Source organism: Pyxicephalus adspersus, chromosome Z (genome assembly GCF_032062135.1).
Source record: "Pyxicephalus adspersus chromosome Z, UCB_Pads_2.0, whole genome shotgun sequence".
In the NCBI taxonomy this organism is placed as follows: domain Eukaryota; kingdom Metazoa; phylum Chordata; class Amphibia; order Anura; family Pyxicephalidae; genus Pyxicephalus; species Pyxicephalus adspersus.
In genome coordinates this window covers 59057035-59074851 of record NC_092871.1, presented here as the reverse complement: position 1 = coordinate 59074851, position 17817 = coordinate 59057035, and the positions used below count along the sequence as shown (strand labels likewise).

The 17817-nt window shown below is 38.3% G+C and overlaps 1 protein-coding gene and 1 long non-coding RNA gene across 3 annotated transcripts in view; one reads left to right on the top strand and one right to left on the bottom strand.

The window, feature by feature from the left end:
• LOC140343731 (uncharacterized) overlaps positions 1-17817 on the top strand; it is a 554400-nt gene that overhangs the window by 210819 nt on the left and 325764 nt on the right. The window lies entirely within an intron of this gene.
• Positions 1-17817, bottom strand: part of COL27A1 (collagen type XXVII alpha 1 chain) — a 273626-nt gene that overhangs the window by 116470 nt on the left and 139339 nt on the right. For both annotated transcript variants that reach the window (XM_072430586.1, XM_072430585.1), the window contains 5 exons: positions 14883-14927; positions 12538-12591; positions 12361-12414; positions 6699-6752; positions 2009-2062 (listed from right to left, as the gene is read on the bottom strand). In XM_072430586.1, the coding sequence (XP_072286687.1) occupies positions 2009-2062; positions 6699-6752; positions 12361-12414; positions 12538-12591; positions 14883-14927 (261 nt within the window). The remainder of the gene's footprint in view (positions 1-2008; positions 2063-6698; positions 6753-12360; positions 12415-12537; positions 12592-14882; positions 14928-17817) is intronic.

Here is a 17817-nt window from a genome sequence, read left to right as displayed (position 1 = left end):
ATTATTGAGTATTACCTGCCTGATCACTCACACGAGTTTCTGCTGTCAAAGTTGAGCTGTGCATGTGCAGTGTCAGCTTTGGTTGCAAGGGAAACCCTGCAATCCCAGCTTCTTGAATGTGCTGCAGATTATTGAATTCTTGTGTGCCTATGTGGATATGTCATTTTTGCATGACCAATCAAGATGGCTAAAGATCAGATCAGGATGAAGAAAAGAAGATGATGGCACCTTGCAAAGGAAAGCAGACAGGTAAGTCCTGGGAGTTTAGGTCCGCTTTAATGAGGAACACAGGTATCAGATACTTTGAGGACACCCAAAAGCAGTTAAAATGGAGGGTGGGAAAATAACAAGCCTACCATAGAAATTGGGAATACTTGCAGCTCAAATGGATGTTTGAAGGACTTTTTGATTGCAACTTTCATCAGAGTAGGTCTGAAAATTCACCTGGTAGAGCCTACAAAACCTGTGAACAGAAGGCTGGATGGCCGTCTGGCAAAGTTTGAAAACCAGTTGCTTGATGTTGCAAAGTCGAAGAGACACTAACAATTTTTGTAAAGTAGGCTTTAACAGGAAAAAGCACAGCTTTATTCTTGAATAATCTATCTAAACCACTCGGAGATGGTGGACTCAGATTCCAGGATCACTCTTGTCAGGACCATCTGGTCTTCTGGACCTTGTATCAACCAAATGTATTCTTTTTTATTTTTTGTTTTGGTTTCTGTTCCCTCCTTTCCTTACTGTTCTTTCTGTTTTTTACTTATGATTTGATTTTGTTATTTTAATTTTGTATCTGTTTATATTGAAAAAACCTCAATAAAAAGGTAAATAAAAAAAAACTATTATAATACAGCCTGCTCTTCCTGTGGTTGCATGTTTTTTTTCAACAGAACTTAACCAAAATTAGCTAGTTTTTCTGGCTCTTTTAATGTGCCCGTAAAATCTGAGTCATTTTATCTCCGGAGGTCTTCCTGGTCTACAACCTGATGAAAAATTTAAAGAGGAACCAAAGCTAAACAAAAAACTCCATGTTCTCCTTTTTTCAAACTGGATGACCTAGGTCAGCCTAATTCTGGCAATGGGAACATGGGCTCTTCTGAGAAGATGGTGAGATGGAAAAGAAGCTGTAATGTTTTCGTCTTAAGGATTGGGCACTGGCAAACAAAAAACGTGGAAGCCAGCCTATGATATCACTTCCTACTATCATACCTCAGCTTGATATCAAGTAACAGTTTCCCAATCCATCCAAATCTGCACCAAAAAATCTCAGTATCTAAATTTTAGACACCAGGAAAAAAAAAGAACGTAAATATAATAAATTTATTATTCTATATTTGTTACTATAGCCAGTCAGAAAGGGAAGTAAGAACATCTCCTTTTAGAGGGTACTATCTGGGAGAATACTCCAAACTTTGTAACATGGTAAGGAAGTCACAGCAAATAGTGGGGCCAAAATAAAAGCGTTTATCTCACATAGTAACTGTTCAGACTTCATCACTGAACAGTGAAAGAAAACCAACAGCTAATTGGCTGATTCAATATTCCCATGTGTTTAGATTTACCAGGAACTCAGCCCTAAGTTTGTGTGCTGATACTACATAATATAATGTTTTTGGAAAAAATTTTCTTTCACTGCAATTATATGAAGACATAAGTTAACAAATTTCCTATCCAACCACCCACTTTCCTACAATCCATACAGCTTATATACTGGTCTTTTCTGCAGATAGGGAATTTCTCTGTTTCCAAGATCAAAAGTTTTACCCAAAGTAGCTAAAGAGTGAGAAGAATATTGAGTCATGGAAAGAGAGGGTGGTAAAGGACTGTCATGTTTGTGGTCTGTTCTGATTTTACACACTCAAACGCATTACTAAGCAACACACTTTCCCAAGAACTAAAATTTAGATTTCTGAATAAAAAACCCTTAAAGCTACCAATTTACCTGGAGACACGCCACATGGGCATGGTCTAAAGGCCTAGCAAAAATAATGGAAGCCTTGGTTACACTTACCCTTCGGCCTTTTGGGCCCCATACACCTGGAGCCCCTCGTGATCCAGGCAAACCCTGTAACAACAAAATAGATGATGCATAATTGATCCAAACAAAACAAGAAGCCAAGTTGTAAACACATGTTTAAAGGTTAACACTGGACAGTTCTGATAATGTACCTTTAGAATAATAACAACTGCTAAAATTTTATAGTCTCTGCCACCTGTTTTTAATGTCTTTTGGTGAAAAGCTGACTATAGTTTTAAATGTTCTGAGATAAAGAAGTTGGGCATCCTTTAGTGTCCAAAAAAAGTAAAGCCGTACTACAGTTCCACCTTGAAAACTTGCAACCAGGCAGGATTTTTATTGCAGAAGAGACAGGTGATGTCCCTTCTGCAATAAAGCATACTTACCTGCCTGATCACAATCTTTTTTAAAACAAAGTTGAGCTGGGCATGCTCTGCTGGAAAATGAACGCATGCTCATGGGATTTAAATCATTCTGGTACAGACAATCAAGATGGCCGAAGATGTGGGTGCCTCTAACAGAACAGAGACAGAGGAGTGATGTTTAAAAATTGCAATCCTGGAAGGTAAAATTATTTTATTGCTGAAGAGTCACCGTTATGCCAAAAAGAACCTGCATGGTCAGTTTAGATTTATATGTCATGCTTGGTTGATCTAAGCACCATAATAGCAAAGTAAAATTACCCTATGTCCTGAATATGATCAATCAAGTATTTTTTATCCTAAAATTTAAAGCTGAAGAGCCAAGCAAGGTTGTTGATGTAAGCAGCTCAGACCACCTTTTCTGCTAGAGTACTTTCCCTGTGTGTACATAAGAGATTGCTGTGCTGTTTTAGATATCTGATTGTGTATGGTACGTCTCCCATTCTGCCTGCCAAAATTCATCCCTGTGTATCCAATTGTTTTCTCCTACAATTGTTATCTGATTGTATATGGTAAGTCTCTCATCTGCCTGCCAAAATTCATCCCTGTGTATCCAATCGTTTTCCCCTACAATCTTTATCTGATTGTGTATGGTACATCTCCCATTCTGCCTGCCAAAATTCCTCCCTGTGTATCCAATTGTTTTCTCCTACAATTATATGGTTCTCAATTATCTGGCAAAATGTATTATTCACCCTGCACTCCCTTTGCTGGCTCTATTCCTTCTCCTCCCCAGTCTGAAAATCCTTTGTCTCACTGCTCCTTCACCCTCTTACTTTCTCTGTCTGTGCTCCTGCATCTTTTTCTCCACTGCTACTTTCTGGTGACATCTCCCCCAACCCTGGTCCCCCCACAGCTTCTCTCTTCCCTACACTTTTACCAAGATACTCCCTTCTCCTAACCTCATGCCCATTCACCCTACCCATAAGTTTTTACCCCCTTTCTCTGGCAGTCTATGGAATGCCAAATCTGTTGGCAACAAATTAACCTCCATATACAACCTATTCCTTTCTAAATCTCTGAACTTCCTGGCTCTCACTGAAACATGGCTTTACTCTTCTGATTCTGCCTCTGCTACTGCTCTCTCCTATGGAGGCCTGCACTTTACACATACCCCTAGACCCGGCAAACGAGTAGGGGGTGGTGTGGGTCTCATTCTGTAACCTAATTGTACATACAAAGTCCTTCCTACCCTGCTCCCCCTAATTTTCACCTCTTTTGAAGTCCACTCAGTCCATCTTTTCTGCCCCATACCCCTCATTGTTGCTGTTGTCTACTGGCCCAGTATGATAATTTTTGGATAACTTTGCCTCCTGGCTCCCAAACATTCTTTGCAATGACCTGCCCACCCTCATCCTCGGTGACTTTAATGTTGCGGTGGATGACCCCAACCATCCTTCCCCAACCAAACTGCTCCCCATTATCTCCTCCTTTGGACTCACCAAGGACATTGACGGCCCCACACACATCGCTGGACACACTTTAGACCTGGTATTTTCCAAACTCAGCAACCTAACCCTCCTTGATAACTTGCCATTTCCCCTTTTTGATCACAATCTTATCACCTTCAATCTATCGCACTCTAGCCCCCCTTTGCCACATTTCAGACCTAGCCAATGTAATCCTGACCACAACCCATTCTCAAACTGCCTAACGTCCCTAACCGCCACCCTCTCTAAAATCACATCTCTGGATAAAGTTGCCACTGGATTTAACCACAATCTCTCTCTGGCTCTGGATAAAGTTGCCCCTGCCACCTTCCACTACCCTTGTCCTGCTAACCTCTGACCCTGGAAGAACAATCACACAAAACATCTACAAAAGACTGTTAGTGCAGCTGAGCGCAAGTGGAGGAAATCTGGCCTCAGCGCTGACTCCATCGACTACAAAGCCAGACTACAACACTTTAACACTGAACTCACTGTCACCAAGCAAAATTATTTCTCCGCTGTCATTTCCTTTCCCACGCAGCCTTTTCTCTGCTCACCGGGCCACTCCAACCATATCTACTCCTTACACCTGTAAATCATCACTGGCCTCCCTCAGCCCAGTTACTGTGGGTGAAGACTCTTCTCTCATCATCACCATCCACTACTTGTCCAATTGACCCGATTCCCTCTGATCTACTCCATGCCCATTCCTCCACCCTAACCGAACAATTCAACCTCTCCCTTTCTACCCCTCCACTTTCAAACTTGCCATTATTCTCCCTATCCTAAAGAAACCCTCACTAGACCCCTCCCTACCTTCTAGCTACCGTCCTATTTCCCTTCTCCCATATGTTTCCAAACTTCTTGAGTGCCTTGTCAACAAATGACTCACCGATTACCTAAAAACCAACTCTCTCCTTGACCCTCTCCAGTCTTTTCGAGCTGCCCATTCCACTGAAACAGCCCTTACTAATGACCTAATCAGAGCTAAGCCTTAAGGCAACTTTTCCCTCCTCCTTCTCCTTGATCTTTCCTCTGCTTTTGACAATGTTGATCGGCTGCTTCTAATACATATCATGCGCTCCATTGGTATCAGTGACACTGCTCTCTCCTGGTTTGCTTCCTATCTGTCTGACCGCTCCTTTCAAGTTTCTTTCAATGGTAATTCCTCTTTTCTTAGTCTCCCCCCCTGTTGGTGTTCCCCAAGGGTCAGTCCTTGGACAGGTTCTCTTTTCTCTATACACCTCCTCTCTTGGTAATCTCATAACCTCCTTTGGCTTACAGTTTCATCTGTATGTTCATGACACTCAATTCTATCTTTCCAACCCTGACCTGTCTCCCTCAGTCCTGGATAAGGTCTCAGGCCACCTGTCGACCATATCTTAATGCATGTCTTGACAGATTTCTGAAACTCAACTTGGATAAAACAGAACACATCCTCGTCCCCCCTTCAAATTCTAAATCTCCCCCTGACATATTCCTAACTGTTAACAACACTGGTATTCGAGCCTCCCGTAGTGCACATTGTCTTGGCGTCACCTTTGATTCTGCCCTCTCATTTACCCCACATGTTCAGAACATCTCAAACCTACCTGTCCCCAGAGACCACAAAACTCCTCATACACGCTCTTATCATCTCTTGTGTGGAATACTGTAACATCCTCTTCTCTAGTTTTCCACTAACCCGACTCTCTCCTCTACAATCTATTATGAAAGCTGCAGCCAGACTCATCCATCCTTCCCACAGCTCCTCTTCTGCTGCATCTCTTTGTAGCAGTCTTCATTGGCTTCCATTTCACCTTAGAATTAAATTCAAGCTCCTGTACTTTGCCTTCAAATCCCCCCACAGTTCTTGTCCCTCTTACCTTTCTGACCTGGTAAAAAAATACTTCTCTAGCCGCTCTCTTCACTCCTCCAGTGACCCACTACTGACTTGGTCACTCGTAACCTCATCACATGCATGGCTCCAGGACTTTTCTAGAGCTGCTCCAACTCTCTGGAATGGTTTTCCTCGTCCTTTTTGGCTTGCTCCTATTTTCTGCTCATTTAAAAGAGCAGTCAAAACCCAAAAATTTTTTAACATTGCCTACCCATCCTCTTCTGTCTTTTAAAACTGTTACTACTTTCCGACCACTACAATTATCCCCTCCTATTGTGTGTTACTTCCCCCACCTCCTAGATTGTAGGCACTTTGGGGCAGGGTCCTCTCCTCCTGTGTCACTGTCTGTATTCGTCTAATATTGACTTCAGAGCTTTTTAAATTTATTTTGCTAATATTTTACTCTTTTCTTCCTTCCTTCTCTTCCTTTTTTACCTTTTTAATTTTCGTTACATACCTTTTTGGAGTTATCACTTTGTTTCTGTGCTTCTTTGTGTAATGAAGGAAGATCATAATGGAAGGGCTTAGAAGGTGCTGTACATAGCTTTCTGAAAACATCACAGCACCCTGCCTCATGACCATGACCATGCTAGGTAACACCCACATGTAACACCCACATAAAGGGCCTCCAAAATTGAAATTAATTAGGTAGTATGATCTGGGTGAAAAAATGGCTTATCTTTTAAAAAGAAGGCAGACAGAACACATGGGCCCAACCTCACTCACTTACTTTACTCACTTCCTTGCTTCTGTACATTTCAAAGATTTAAAGATGGTGACATAGCAGAACAGAAACAGACAACAGTCTGACAAATGCAACTATATACCCGTAATGACACAACTATAGAGAATGTTTAGTGTGAGGGACCATTCCATGGCCAGAACTCAAGGACAAAAAGAACAAGCTAATGGAACAAATAAAAAGATTTAGCATGAAATAGGCAAAAACTTACCGGAGACCCAGGTGGACCCGGAGGACCTGAAGGCCCTGGATTGCCAGAATGACCCTGCAAAAGAATGCATAATTTGAGTATTGCTAAATAGTAATAATTTATGTGACTTCTCTGATGTGCTAAGGAACAGAAAAATTTATCCATGTAAAAAATTGTTGGTTGAAATTTGATCCACAGATTACATTAACATGTGCAAAGTGAACTTTTGGCTATGCTAAGAATGTTCAGGTTTTTTTTTTTTTAACAACAATTAAATGAGCCTTAAAATCAGTGCTTTCTTGCTTTCTTTTACTTGGTTCTGCTGTGAATTTTGAGGAACACACTTGCTCCTTGTTATGTGAATACTTGAAAGTCCACAGCCTGGCATAGGTAAAATTTTTTACAATTGTTAAACTAATATTAACCTTTTTTATGTCCCCTCCAATCGGTCTACGAGGGACGAGAGGTGTCTGAATCTATTCGGGTGCCCCTGTTCGCCACATCCCCAACCCTCGTTTGGGCATCGGATTTATCCGCTGCCCTGGACCCAACCTGGGTGAGGTTAACCTTCTCCCACACTGTCAGGTGAGACCGCAGTTGGTTAATCACTTGAACACACTTAGGGGAAGACCTGGGAGATGTGTTCACCTCCCTAGTTTCGCCCCAACTTCATTACCGATGTCAAATCCGTTGCGCATGCGCAATAATAACCTATTAGCCATATTATGTAAGGGGGGAAAGACCTGGGAGATATCTTACCTTCCCAGTTCTGCTCGCTTTTAATTGCGCACACGCGTACCGCAGTGCTCTCTATACTAATGATTCCTGCCCTATGAATATGTTTATTCCACAATACCAGTCCCCTGGTGGCTGGCTGCGGATGTACTGCTCTTCATTCATTCTACCAACTTAAATAGTTGGTTTTAAACCTTTTTTCTTTCCCAATATAAAGCAATTACAGCTCGCAAATTACATCTGTGTGTCATGTTACACCAGATAGAAACTTTTTTTTTTTTTTGTATTATCTTATTCTTTTGGATGGCTGCCAACGGCACTATAATCCCCAACAAACCAACCACTAATATAAATAGTGTATATGCACAACGTGATTTCCACAGCCTCTGTAGTTCATCATCTTCTTCTTGACTAAAGGGATCAGTTTATAAAGCCCATTGAAGAATTCAATGCACGTCTCAACACACAAATTTCAGTTTGTACCCCAAATGAACCATTCTTTCATGGTTAAGTGGACAATATTTATTGTCCATTTTTTTTCCCTGAATATTTATTAGCCTACCTGATCAGCAACACCAATTCAGTACCAAGCTACTTCTCTTTATAACTTATAGCGGGCGATTGTCCAAACCGCCATTTTGGTTTTGGCTTTATCTGTAATATATCCCTGAACACTAGCCAGCATCCGGGAACTTTCTACCTGGTCAAAAGTGTCAGCAATTTTACCAAGTTCCTCAATCCCCTAGGGAAGCCCCACGGGGCGAAACGCTTTGGGAAAATTGAGATACCCTAGGAACAATATTGATGTGAGATTGTTGACATGATATTATATTGACCTTGTATCAGTTTTTCTATACTGTATGTTTATACTACTACTTAATTTTAAACTCATATCTCTATTCCAGAGTGAATAAAGAAACTGTTTATTAATAAAAAGGTTTTTCACCCTCTAATGCAAGATTGTAAGGGCTTTCGGACAATAATAGGTAAGAGAGACACCTATACTTTATAAAACCCCAAAGTGTTACCACATTTGCTATAATGAACAAGTTTAATACTTACAGTTCGTCCCTTCTCTACACAAACCACTTTGATCTCTATACAAAACCACTTCCGTCTGCTTTCTTTAAACCCGTGATCCATTGGTCACTACCAACCCCCTCAAGACATTTTTGTTTGTCATGTACAACAGCTGTAAGTCTCACATTTCTTTTTCTTTTACTCTTGGAATATCTCATGACATAGTTTATTAATTCACCAATCATCCTATCTTTATTAGATTTCAAATATTAGCAGCAGCCAACACATACAGTCATATTGTTTCCTTTTAACTCTCTCTACCATTTTGGAGATTCACATATTTAACAGTAAGTCCTTTTGCTGTATCATTTTAGATATATTATATTTCTTCTAGGAAACCATGTTTCAATATGTAATAGTGCATTATGTATAATGTATTATACAATTTGACATTGTACTTAATGAACATTGTTTCATTTTCTTATTTATGTATGATCTTTGAATAAAATATCATTTCTAGCATATTATTATATTATTTTAAGGTACTGTAAATCAAGTCTCGCTGTCCTCTGAGGATTGAGACATTCCATTTTTGTATTGTCACACGTATGTTAACAGCTATTATTAATTCTATGCAATATCTGATATGCTTCATTAGCACTTGTTTACCACAAATTATATAGTAAATACATTTAGATGTATATTAATAGAGTAAAATTGAATAATAAAAGTTAAATAATTTTATTTGTATCTTTGAATGTGCCTAAAGAAGCCTTTCTTTTTCTCTTTCCTCTATACAAATCTATACTAACGAAGCTTGACACTATTCTAGGCTCACCTGGTCTACCATACACATTCTCCCCTTGTGGTATTCTTTCCTTTGAATTTTAGGATAAAGTTTTGTTGGGTTGGCAGTCATTGTACAATGTTTTTCAATTCACCGAGAGTACATGATAGAAAAATGAATACTCAAAAAGTTGTTTTCGCTAAATACTGAATGTGAAAGCTATCAGTAGATCCGGACACACATGTAGCTGAAGGTCTATGCAAATAATATTACTGTAGCGCTCACCTATTTTCTTCTGCCCTTTAGACCTATTGGTTAATGAGGGGCCACAAAAATAAGGGACCAACAGAGAGTCTTGAGAGATGGGAGGAGGACAGAGTAAACCTTTCCAAATAACTGCTTATTCCCATATCTCAGGATTTATGGAATATGTCGGTGTGAAATTTTCACTGAAGTTGGCCTCTACTTATGCATTTTTTTTACAATTGACTCAGTTTTAACTTCCAAAAAGTGTAAAGTCAAAAAATGTAGCTCAGCATTTGGTTCTTGCTTACTGACCAGTCAGGTACCTAACTGTCAAATGTATTCCCCAGGCCTTTGATGAGATAAATAAAGTAAGGACAGGGGTTTTTTCTTTGTGGCAAGAAGAAACTATATTCTTAAGATATTTTTTGCAAGAAACAATAAGGTCATAATACAAACACTGTATGTTGGTTTTTAGGTCTTTCCCATTAAATTTCATGGGATAACAGACCGGTTAGATAGACAATTATAATCCCTGGATTGTGCAAGGACAACGTCTCGTAGCCCAAAGAGCCCGAGGACAGGATACACTGTGTGTCCATGTAGGGAGCAGCTAAGAGAGGACACAGCCACACATTGTCTCCTGCTCTCCATTCATTGCCACTGAATACCCTGGACTTAACATTAATGAGATTTCTGTCTTTTCCCCTAAATGAAAGAGCCCTTGAGCACACATTTTACAAATGTTCAACACACGTCCCCTAATGGTGAAAGGTGTTGGGCTACAAGACTTTTTCTTGCGCTATCTAGGGATTATAATGTATAGTTAACCAGTCTGTTATGTAATTTAATAGGACCTAAAAACCAAGATACATTGTTTGTACTATGAAATTCTTGTTCCTTGTGTTAGGATTACAATTTCTTCTTGCTGCAAAGAAAACTCCCTGTTTTTTTTTTATTCATCTCATTTATATCTAGGAGGGCAGCTTCACCAAATCTATACGTGAGATAGGATTAGGGTCATTGGTCCTATACATTCCTCAGGCCTTTGTAAACCCCAAGTCTGAGGGCCAAATTTCCAATGTTGCAAAACAGAGAAAGAATAGCAAGTATGTGCAGCCTGTGGGAGCAAGCATTAAAATAGACCTATTACTTTGCCCTGGAGTAAACTGCTATGGTATCTAGCAAATACTACCAAAAACAAAGGCCTAATGTTTTTTTTCCACACCAGAATGCCATTAAGTTGTGTTCCATTTTTTAATATGCGTTCCTTGTAATACAAAATAAGTTAAGGTAATAAAGAAATTAGTAATGTCCTACTAATACTTTACTTTTATAATCCTGCGTTGTGCAACTTTTTATCTCTGTAGATAATTTTGACAGTCAGATTCATCTGACTGGCGGCTGTGAGGAACATTATAACACTGACTATCTGAAGTAGCATTTTTTCCCAAATTATTGACAAATTTCTATTAGTGATCAGGTTATGATGCATTACAAACAGGAAAAGGAAGCAAAGTGGTGGACAAAATGCTTCAACTGTCCTCGCACCTTGCTATATATATATATATGTGTGTGTGTGTGTCTCTCCTCTCATCCCTGAATTAAGTCAGTGGGCAGATCATTCAGGTGTGACCAAATGACAACTAAAGTATAGATTTCAGACTACATTATCCAGTATCACTATATTACATTATGAACCATGTGCTTACATAATGGGGTGAGCAACTGTTAGACCCCAATCTTTAGGCAGGAAGCTAGAACACAAGGATTGTTTTATATCTGTGTGGATAAGTATGCAGCTACAGGCAGTCAAATCTACACTATGGGGTTTTTATGGGACTTCTAAAGGTAACACTTATTAAGATGACAGTTAAGAATTCGAAATGTTCAATGTTGGTTTTAGTTGTGTTTTAATTTCGGGTTTTTACACAAAGGTATCTTAATTCTGGTTCAAAGTTTAAACAGGTATAAGGAGACATATTCTCCATCCTGTGGTATTTCTGAAATATTATGGCTCCTGTCTAAGAGCTAATGGTTTTTAACAAAATGGACACATTTACTGCAATAATTTGATGGAGTGCCATTTTTAAATATACCCTACGGCTTATCAAAAGCCTTTCAAAGAGGAAGCTTTAAATAGAACATTTCAGTAAAGACCTTGTGCATTCAGGAAATACTTGGTTCTAATACACATAAACAGACTGGGCGGGGAAAAAAGCCGGGGTAGTTATGGTAAACAGTAGTCCCTGTAATATTCAAACAGAGCAGACATCAGGGCACATACAGTAGGTATCCAACTGCACAAGAAAAATACACTCCCTTTAAGCAAACACAGAAAGCTAAACACACAAGGCAAGAACTATCCAAACACACGTACAGACCTCTCTCTGAGCACATGGCTATCAGGGAGAAAATGACAACAGTAAGACTGGTGACTTTCACACATGAATTTTACCAGCATACTTTTGTGGTTGGCATATCCTCATAGTTAGTAAGCCGGCAAATACTGAAGTCTATGCTGTAACCTTTAGCTCAAGTTCACTTTATGAATGTTAAGATTCTTAATCTTTTTAATCTGTGCTTTGCATTTTATTTAAACAGTAATGTAAGCAGTCTATTTTGCAGCTGTGAATTGGCTTTCATTTTGTTAAAGATTAGGAGAGATCCCGGAAGGTCTACCTGCTCTTAAAATGTAATGCACTCTGATTTACAAGAACAATTAAAAGAACTTGCCATACATGTGCATGGTAAAACTTTGAATCCTTTAATAACAATTTATATGCCTAATGGTTGCCAATGTTTATGTCTGGTATATGTCACAACTTACTTTAGTAATTTCGGTTATGTTAACATGTAAGTGTGGCACACTACAGTCTTTGGAAGTGAAAATCTTACCATTGATCCCTTTTCTCCTGCTGGCCCTGGAGCCCCGATGCCACCACGTTCACCCTAACAGTCAGAATACATGAATATGTCAAGTCTCAAAATTATCAGTTAAAATAGCATCCGACTACTATATAGAAATATTATAATAAAGTATACAGTCTATAGTTTAACTTTTCATTTTCTTACCTTCTGACCCGAAATTCCTGGCTCCCCCACAGGACCAATGAATCCAGGAAGACCCTGTATTAAAAAGAAAAATTTGTCTTGTTTAAATAGCTATACATGTATCTGTTGCCCACACAATAGGCCTGCATTATTGTTACTGGAGGAAATACACTTTCATAAGTGAAGCTGGTTGATCCAGCAAACCTGGTATGAATTATGGACCTTGCTATTTGTTAGCAAATGTTTTCAGTCCTGAACCAGATCCATTTCAGGTTTTCTGGATCACCCCATTTCACTGATGAAAGTGCATTCTCTTCAGCCTTGGAGAGCTTTACTAAATCAGGCCCTATGATGGTAAAAACTGGTCAGCTAGGATTCGAGCAGCCACCATTTATGATGACAAGAAATACCCTGGGAAGACTGGTATTCATGAAATGTAGCTCATCAAATTTCTAAATTGCACCTGCAACAGGTGGTCACAGAAGGTATCAAATGTTAGAAGGAAAACAAAGCCATTAAGGCAATGTGCTGAGGGTGATAGCGGCCCCATACATTTTGCTTTCAGACTACCCTTCCATAAATAAAAGGGTCAGTCTTATTTATCAAATTTTTATAAAAAAGGCTTGATCTAAAGAGATTAGAGCATACCTCTACCATCTATATTACATCTACTACTCTACCACCCTAGGAAGTTACCTTCTCACATTTATAAACAGTAAAACAATTGGAAATAAATTAAGTTTGATGTAGGATTGAGATATGTAGGAAGGATTTTCTAAAACAGACACTCAAGGCCTGACAAATGAAGGCCAAAAAAATGAAGTCCATTATTGCATATTAGCATGTCCTTGGGTTTGAGGCTGCCAGGATTCTTTATAGAATGAATGTGGAGATATTTGCTTAACGGAATGACCATGAGTACATCTACAATTTCATGCTGAATTAAACTTGACTGAGTTATAGTTCAAAATATAACACATCTTCTGGTCTGGAAGTATGTTACAAAAAAGCCAAGTATTCATTATATGTTATTTTTAACACAAGCATTCAAAATACAGCCACAGATGGAGTCCTGGATCACACAGACTTGGCTCCTGATCAGCCAACATTAATATCAATTTTTATGTTCCTTTACTAGCTTCCAACTTCAGGATTTTATCAGCCTTTCATGGGTATTCAAAGAGGTGCAGTCATGTTGGTCCAATTGGGGGTAACTCAGGGTATCAGTTTTCTACTATACGAGAGCTTGAAACAAGACTGAAGAACATTTTACTGTGGGGAAAATATATTTCACCAGTATTCTTCCAGAAGACAAAAAATTATTTGAATAAGCATTAAGATATTTAGAGACTAAAGAACCTAATATTGTTATTGGCGCTTAGATTAATGGCTGCATTCTTGCTGAGCTTGAACAGAAATGTGTAAATATTGGATGGGACCTGCAAGTGTGGATTAACAACTTTAGGTTTTATAACAGCATGAGAAAGGCACTGTGTCTTGATTGAGACAAAGCTCAACTATACCCCAAATCAAATACAAAAATACATTACACCCATTACGTAAAACTCGACCAATAATAGTCATGGGTCTCTATGTATAAATTATCCATATTGGCATCGAATTTGGAATACTCAACATTTATGTAACAATCTGGGCAGTCCCCCCTGATGTGAGAGAGTCTCCCCTGTGCAGTCTCCCTGGCAGGGTCCTCTTCTCCTGTGTCAATATCTGTATTCGTCTGTCATTTGCAACCTCTATTTAATGTACAGCACTGCGTAATATGTTGGCGGTATATAAATTCTGTTTATTATTAATAATAATATTAATAATAATAATAAAAAAAATGTGTGTCCCTTCTACCCATCCTTCTGTTTGCCAGACCCAAGTTAAATACCCAATACATGACTCTTTCCATCCCTAAGCAGCCAATTGCCAGGTCTGATAGTACTGTATGGATGAAAGAAGGATCCTTGGCTCTGTGTAAGAGCTGACCCAGAGCAGCCAGAAACATATTTAGGGGCTTTCAGATCTCCAGCATGCAAGAAGAGGGTGAGCAAGTATGAACAGCAGAGGGGGGGCAGATTATCAAGTAAATGTGTTACTTTGCCCTAAATAGACATATGACGGGTTCACTTTGACCCATTAATCAATTTAAAACCTAATTTAGATAGGCAATATAGGTAGTGTGGCCCTTTATAAGTGAATATGGTCAGGTCCTTGCTGTATTAAAAACATGCCCTGTCTTGAGCAATGAGCAACCCAAGAGCATATGTAAACATAACATTCATAGAATGATAAAGAAAAGACAACGTCAGTACAGTTCAGTCTTAAAGTTACTACTACTCAAGAGAAGAAAATTACAGCACCTGTTCGCCAATCTTCCCAGCTCTTCCTGTGTTTCCTGGCTCACCCTGCAGAAGCATCAACAGACAGGAAGAAATAGTCACTTAAAAGCTCTGTCCTCGCATTGCTGAGCATACCAAATGAAGTGTACAAAGAATATACAGAAGGGCATGTGTTAAGAAAAAGATAGTGGACTGAGTTCTGCATCTACAAACCATTTGGAAATGGAAAAGGGTGATGAGGAGGCATGGGCCTCTGACAAGGTTCTGCAGACCACAGCAAGCAAGGTCATGTTTTCAGTCTTTCCTTTCTTTCTCCTGCATGTATTTTTTTCTTGATCAATAATTGCCAACATTAATCCCTAAGGGAAATCTTAAAAACATGACCTTGGTGTAGGTACTTGGAAAACTAGAAAATGATATAGACTTGTAATGTTAAGAAATTGTTTTTAACAATAGAAGCTCTATAGAAACCTTTCTATAGCAACTCTAATGAGAAATCATCATTGCTATAACAAACCTAAACAAATATTCTTGTTTGGATTCATAAAGTATAAAAGAAAGTTTAAACCACTTACCTTTACTGGAGAAAATACTGTTTCATGTTTCCTCCAGTACTCATGACATGTTAAAACCGTAGGGTAATAAAGACTTTTGTATAACGTTTTGTAATTATCTTTGCTTATTACACACCTACTTCAGGAATGCAATTAATATGCAACCATGTTATTGTTGATTTTGTATAATTACGCTTATAATGTCTATTGTTCTGTACTTTGTATAAGTACATAATCTACACATTTTCTAGAAGTTAAAATGTATTGCAATTCAACATTTAACTTCAAAAAGAAGATATTAAAGAAAAAAAATATATATTTGATCATATATGCTACTGAAGGGCAGTACAGATTTCAGAATGCATATCCCTTACCTTGAATAGAAACAACAGAATCCTGCAAGGTCCAGAGTTTGTACATTACTAGGTAACCTGATTTTTCTTTAAAATGTACATTTTCAGCATTTATGTTACTCCTAAATCATTTCGCTAAAATTGTTTAAAGGCCAATTTACAGACTGGACTTGCTAGAAAAAAAAACTTTTTGGAAGCATCTCAAAAAACAGCACAATTGCACACAGATAGCCGAGGCTCCAAGCCTAAAATTATTAACTTATTTTAAAAGCCTGATGGTCTCTACAGAACAGAGCACTGAGAGTAGCCTTTTTAAACATTTTATGTTTTTGTTATGCTTACTTTATAATTCCAGAATGATTGTAACATAATCAGACACATGTCTACATTGCCAAGCTGTAAATAATAAACACATTTGAGAAGTTAAAAAGACAGAACTATGCCACAATATGAGGTCAAACGAATCATTTGACTGCCTTGCACCAATTTCAACTCTATAGCATCTTTTTTACAAAGCTTATTATAGGAACTTTAGTGCCATTTGCACTCCCAACGTTTCTAAAATATATACAAAATTTATATATATATATATATTTTTTTGGCTGAATACATGAAATATGATTTTTTGCAATCACCTCATTTCTGTGCTCAATGAAGGCCTGAACACTGAATTATTGTGAAAGTAATGTATGACAATAGACACACAACTAAAAGAACAATCCAGAGGTGAAACATGCTGGTGACAAAACCCTATCTCAGTTACTCACAAAGCAAAAATGAACATACAAAAAAGATCATAACAAAACAACCAGAAGGGGTAGTATTTAGTCCTTCAATTACCACACATAACACAAACAAAATCAACTTTGTAAAACAAACCACATCAAGCCAATAAAGAGACATTTTCTTATCATGTATGGTTTAGGACTGTGAAAGATAAGAACAATCTCCTCAATAAAGTGAAAGATAAATACATCCTCTCTCGAAAAACACAGTCCTAGATGAAAGACCATCTGGAAGGGGGGCTTGAATAACAAGGTTGCCAAAATTTGTCTATCAAATCAGATGTAATGGCAACATAGTATGTCTAAACAGTGGAACTACATGCATACCACATACACCTTGAAAAAAAATGTGGAAGGAACAACAGGTGACCAGTAGATGGTAAAAACACCAGCTAAAAGCAGACCAGACAATAGATATTGTCCACTCCCAGTTGGAAAAAGGTCAAAATCTAGTAATAAAAAAGTACACGGATGGCCCAGTAGAGATTTAAATCAGAAGACATGTAATTTCAACAGATGCAATGATATATTTTCTGTGATGTGATTTTTAAGCTTTAAACATCACTCTAAGAGTCAGCTGTTCTTTACACCTGGCTTTTAACAGCTAGGCTGTTAAAACAAAACATGGACTACAGAAAGGTTCTGACACAGAAACCATCACAGATTATCCCAAAATAAAAAAAGGATTGGACTTCACTGGTTCCACAATGGTGGAGAGACCAGATCACCTTTATCTGTTTCAAAGATCTACTTTAATGTTCAAAAGTGAAATGTAGGAAGACCTTAAGTCGGTGCTTCATCTCTTTCTTGGCTTTTGCTATTGCAATTTATATTAGCTTGTTATAATTTGCTGGTGTGAGTTGGATCTGATCTTAAGGATTTACTTGTCACACATATGGAAGTAGGATGTGTAACAAAAATCTGAGTCACTTTGTGGCATTTCACTTTACCCTTGAGTAATGCCAGAAACACGTGCCAGGTCTGAGGACTAACAATGTGCCCCAGGAAAGAGAAACTCTTTGTTACATGGAGCACATACATCAGAGAAGAATGTTCAAAATATAGAGCTATTTTAAACAATATTTTCTTTTAGAGTACCATTTAAAGGACAACTATATTTAAATTAAAGTTGTATTTGACTGAATCTGTCATGAGGAAAGGATAGAGACTGTAATTTAAAAAGATTTCTTCTAAAGATGCTACCTGTCTGAAAATCATGTTGACCCTCTTACTTTTATACTTTGACCTATGGCCTAGCACAAGA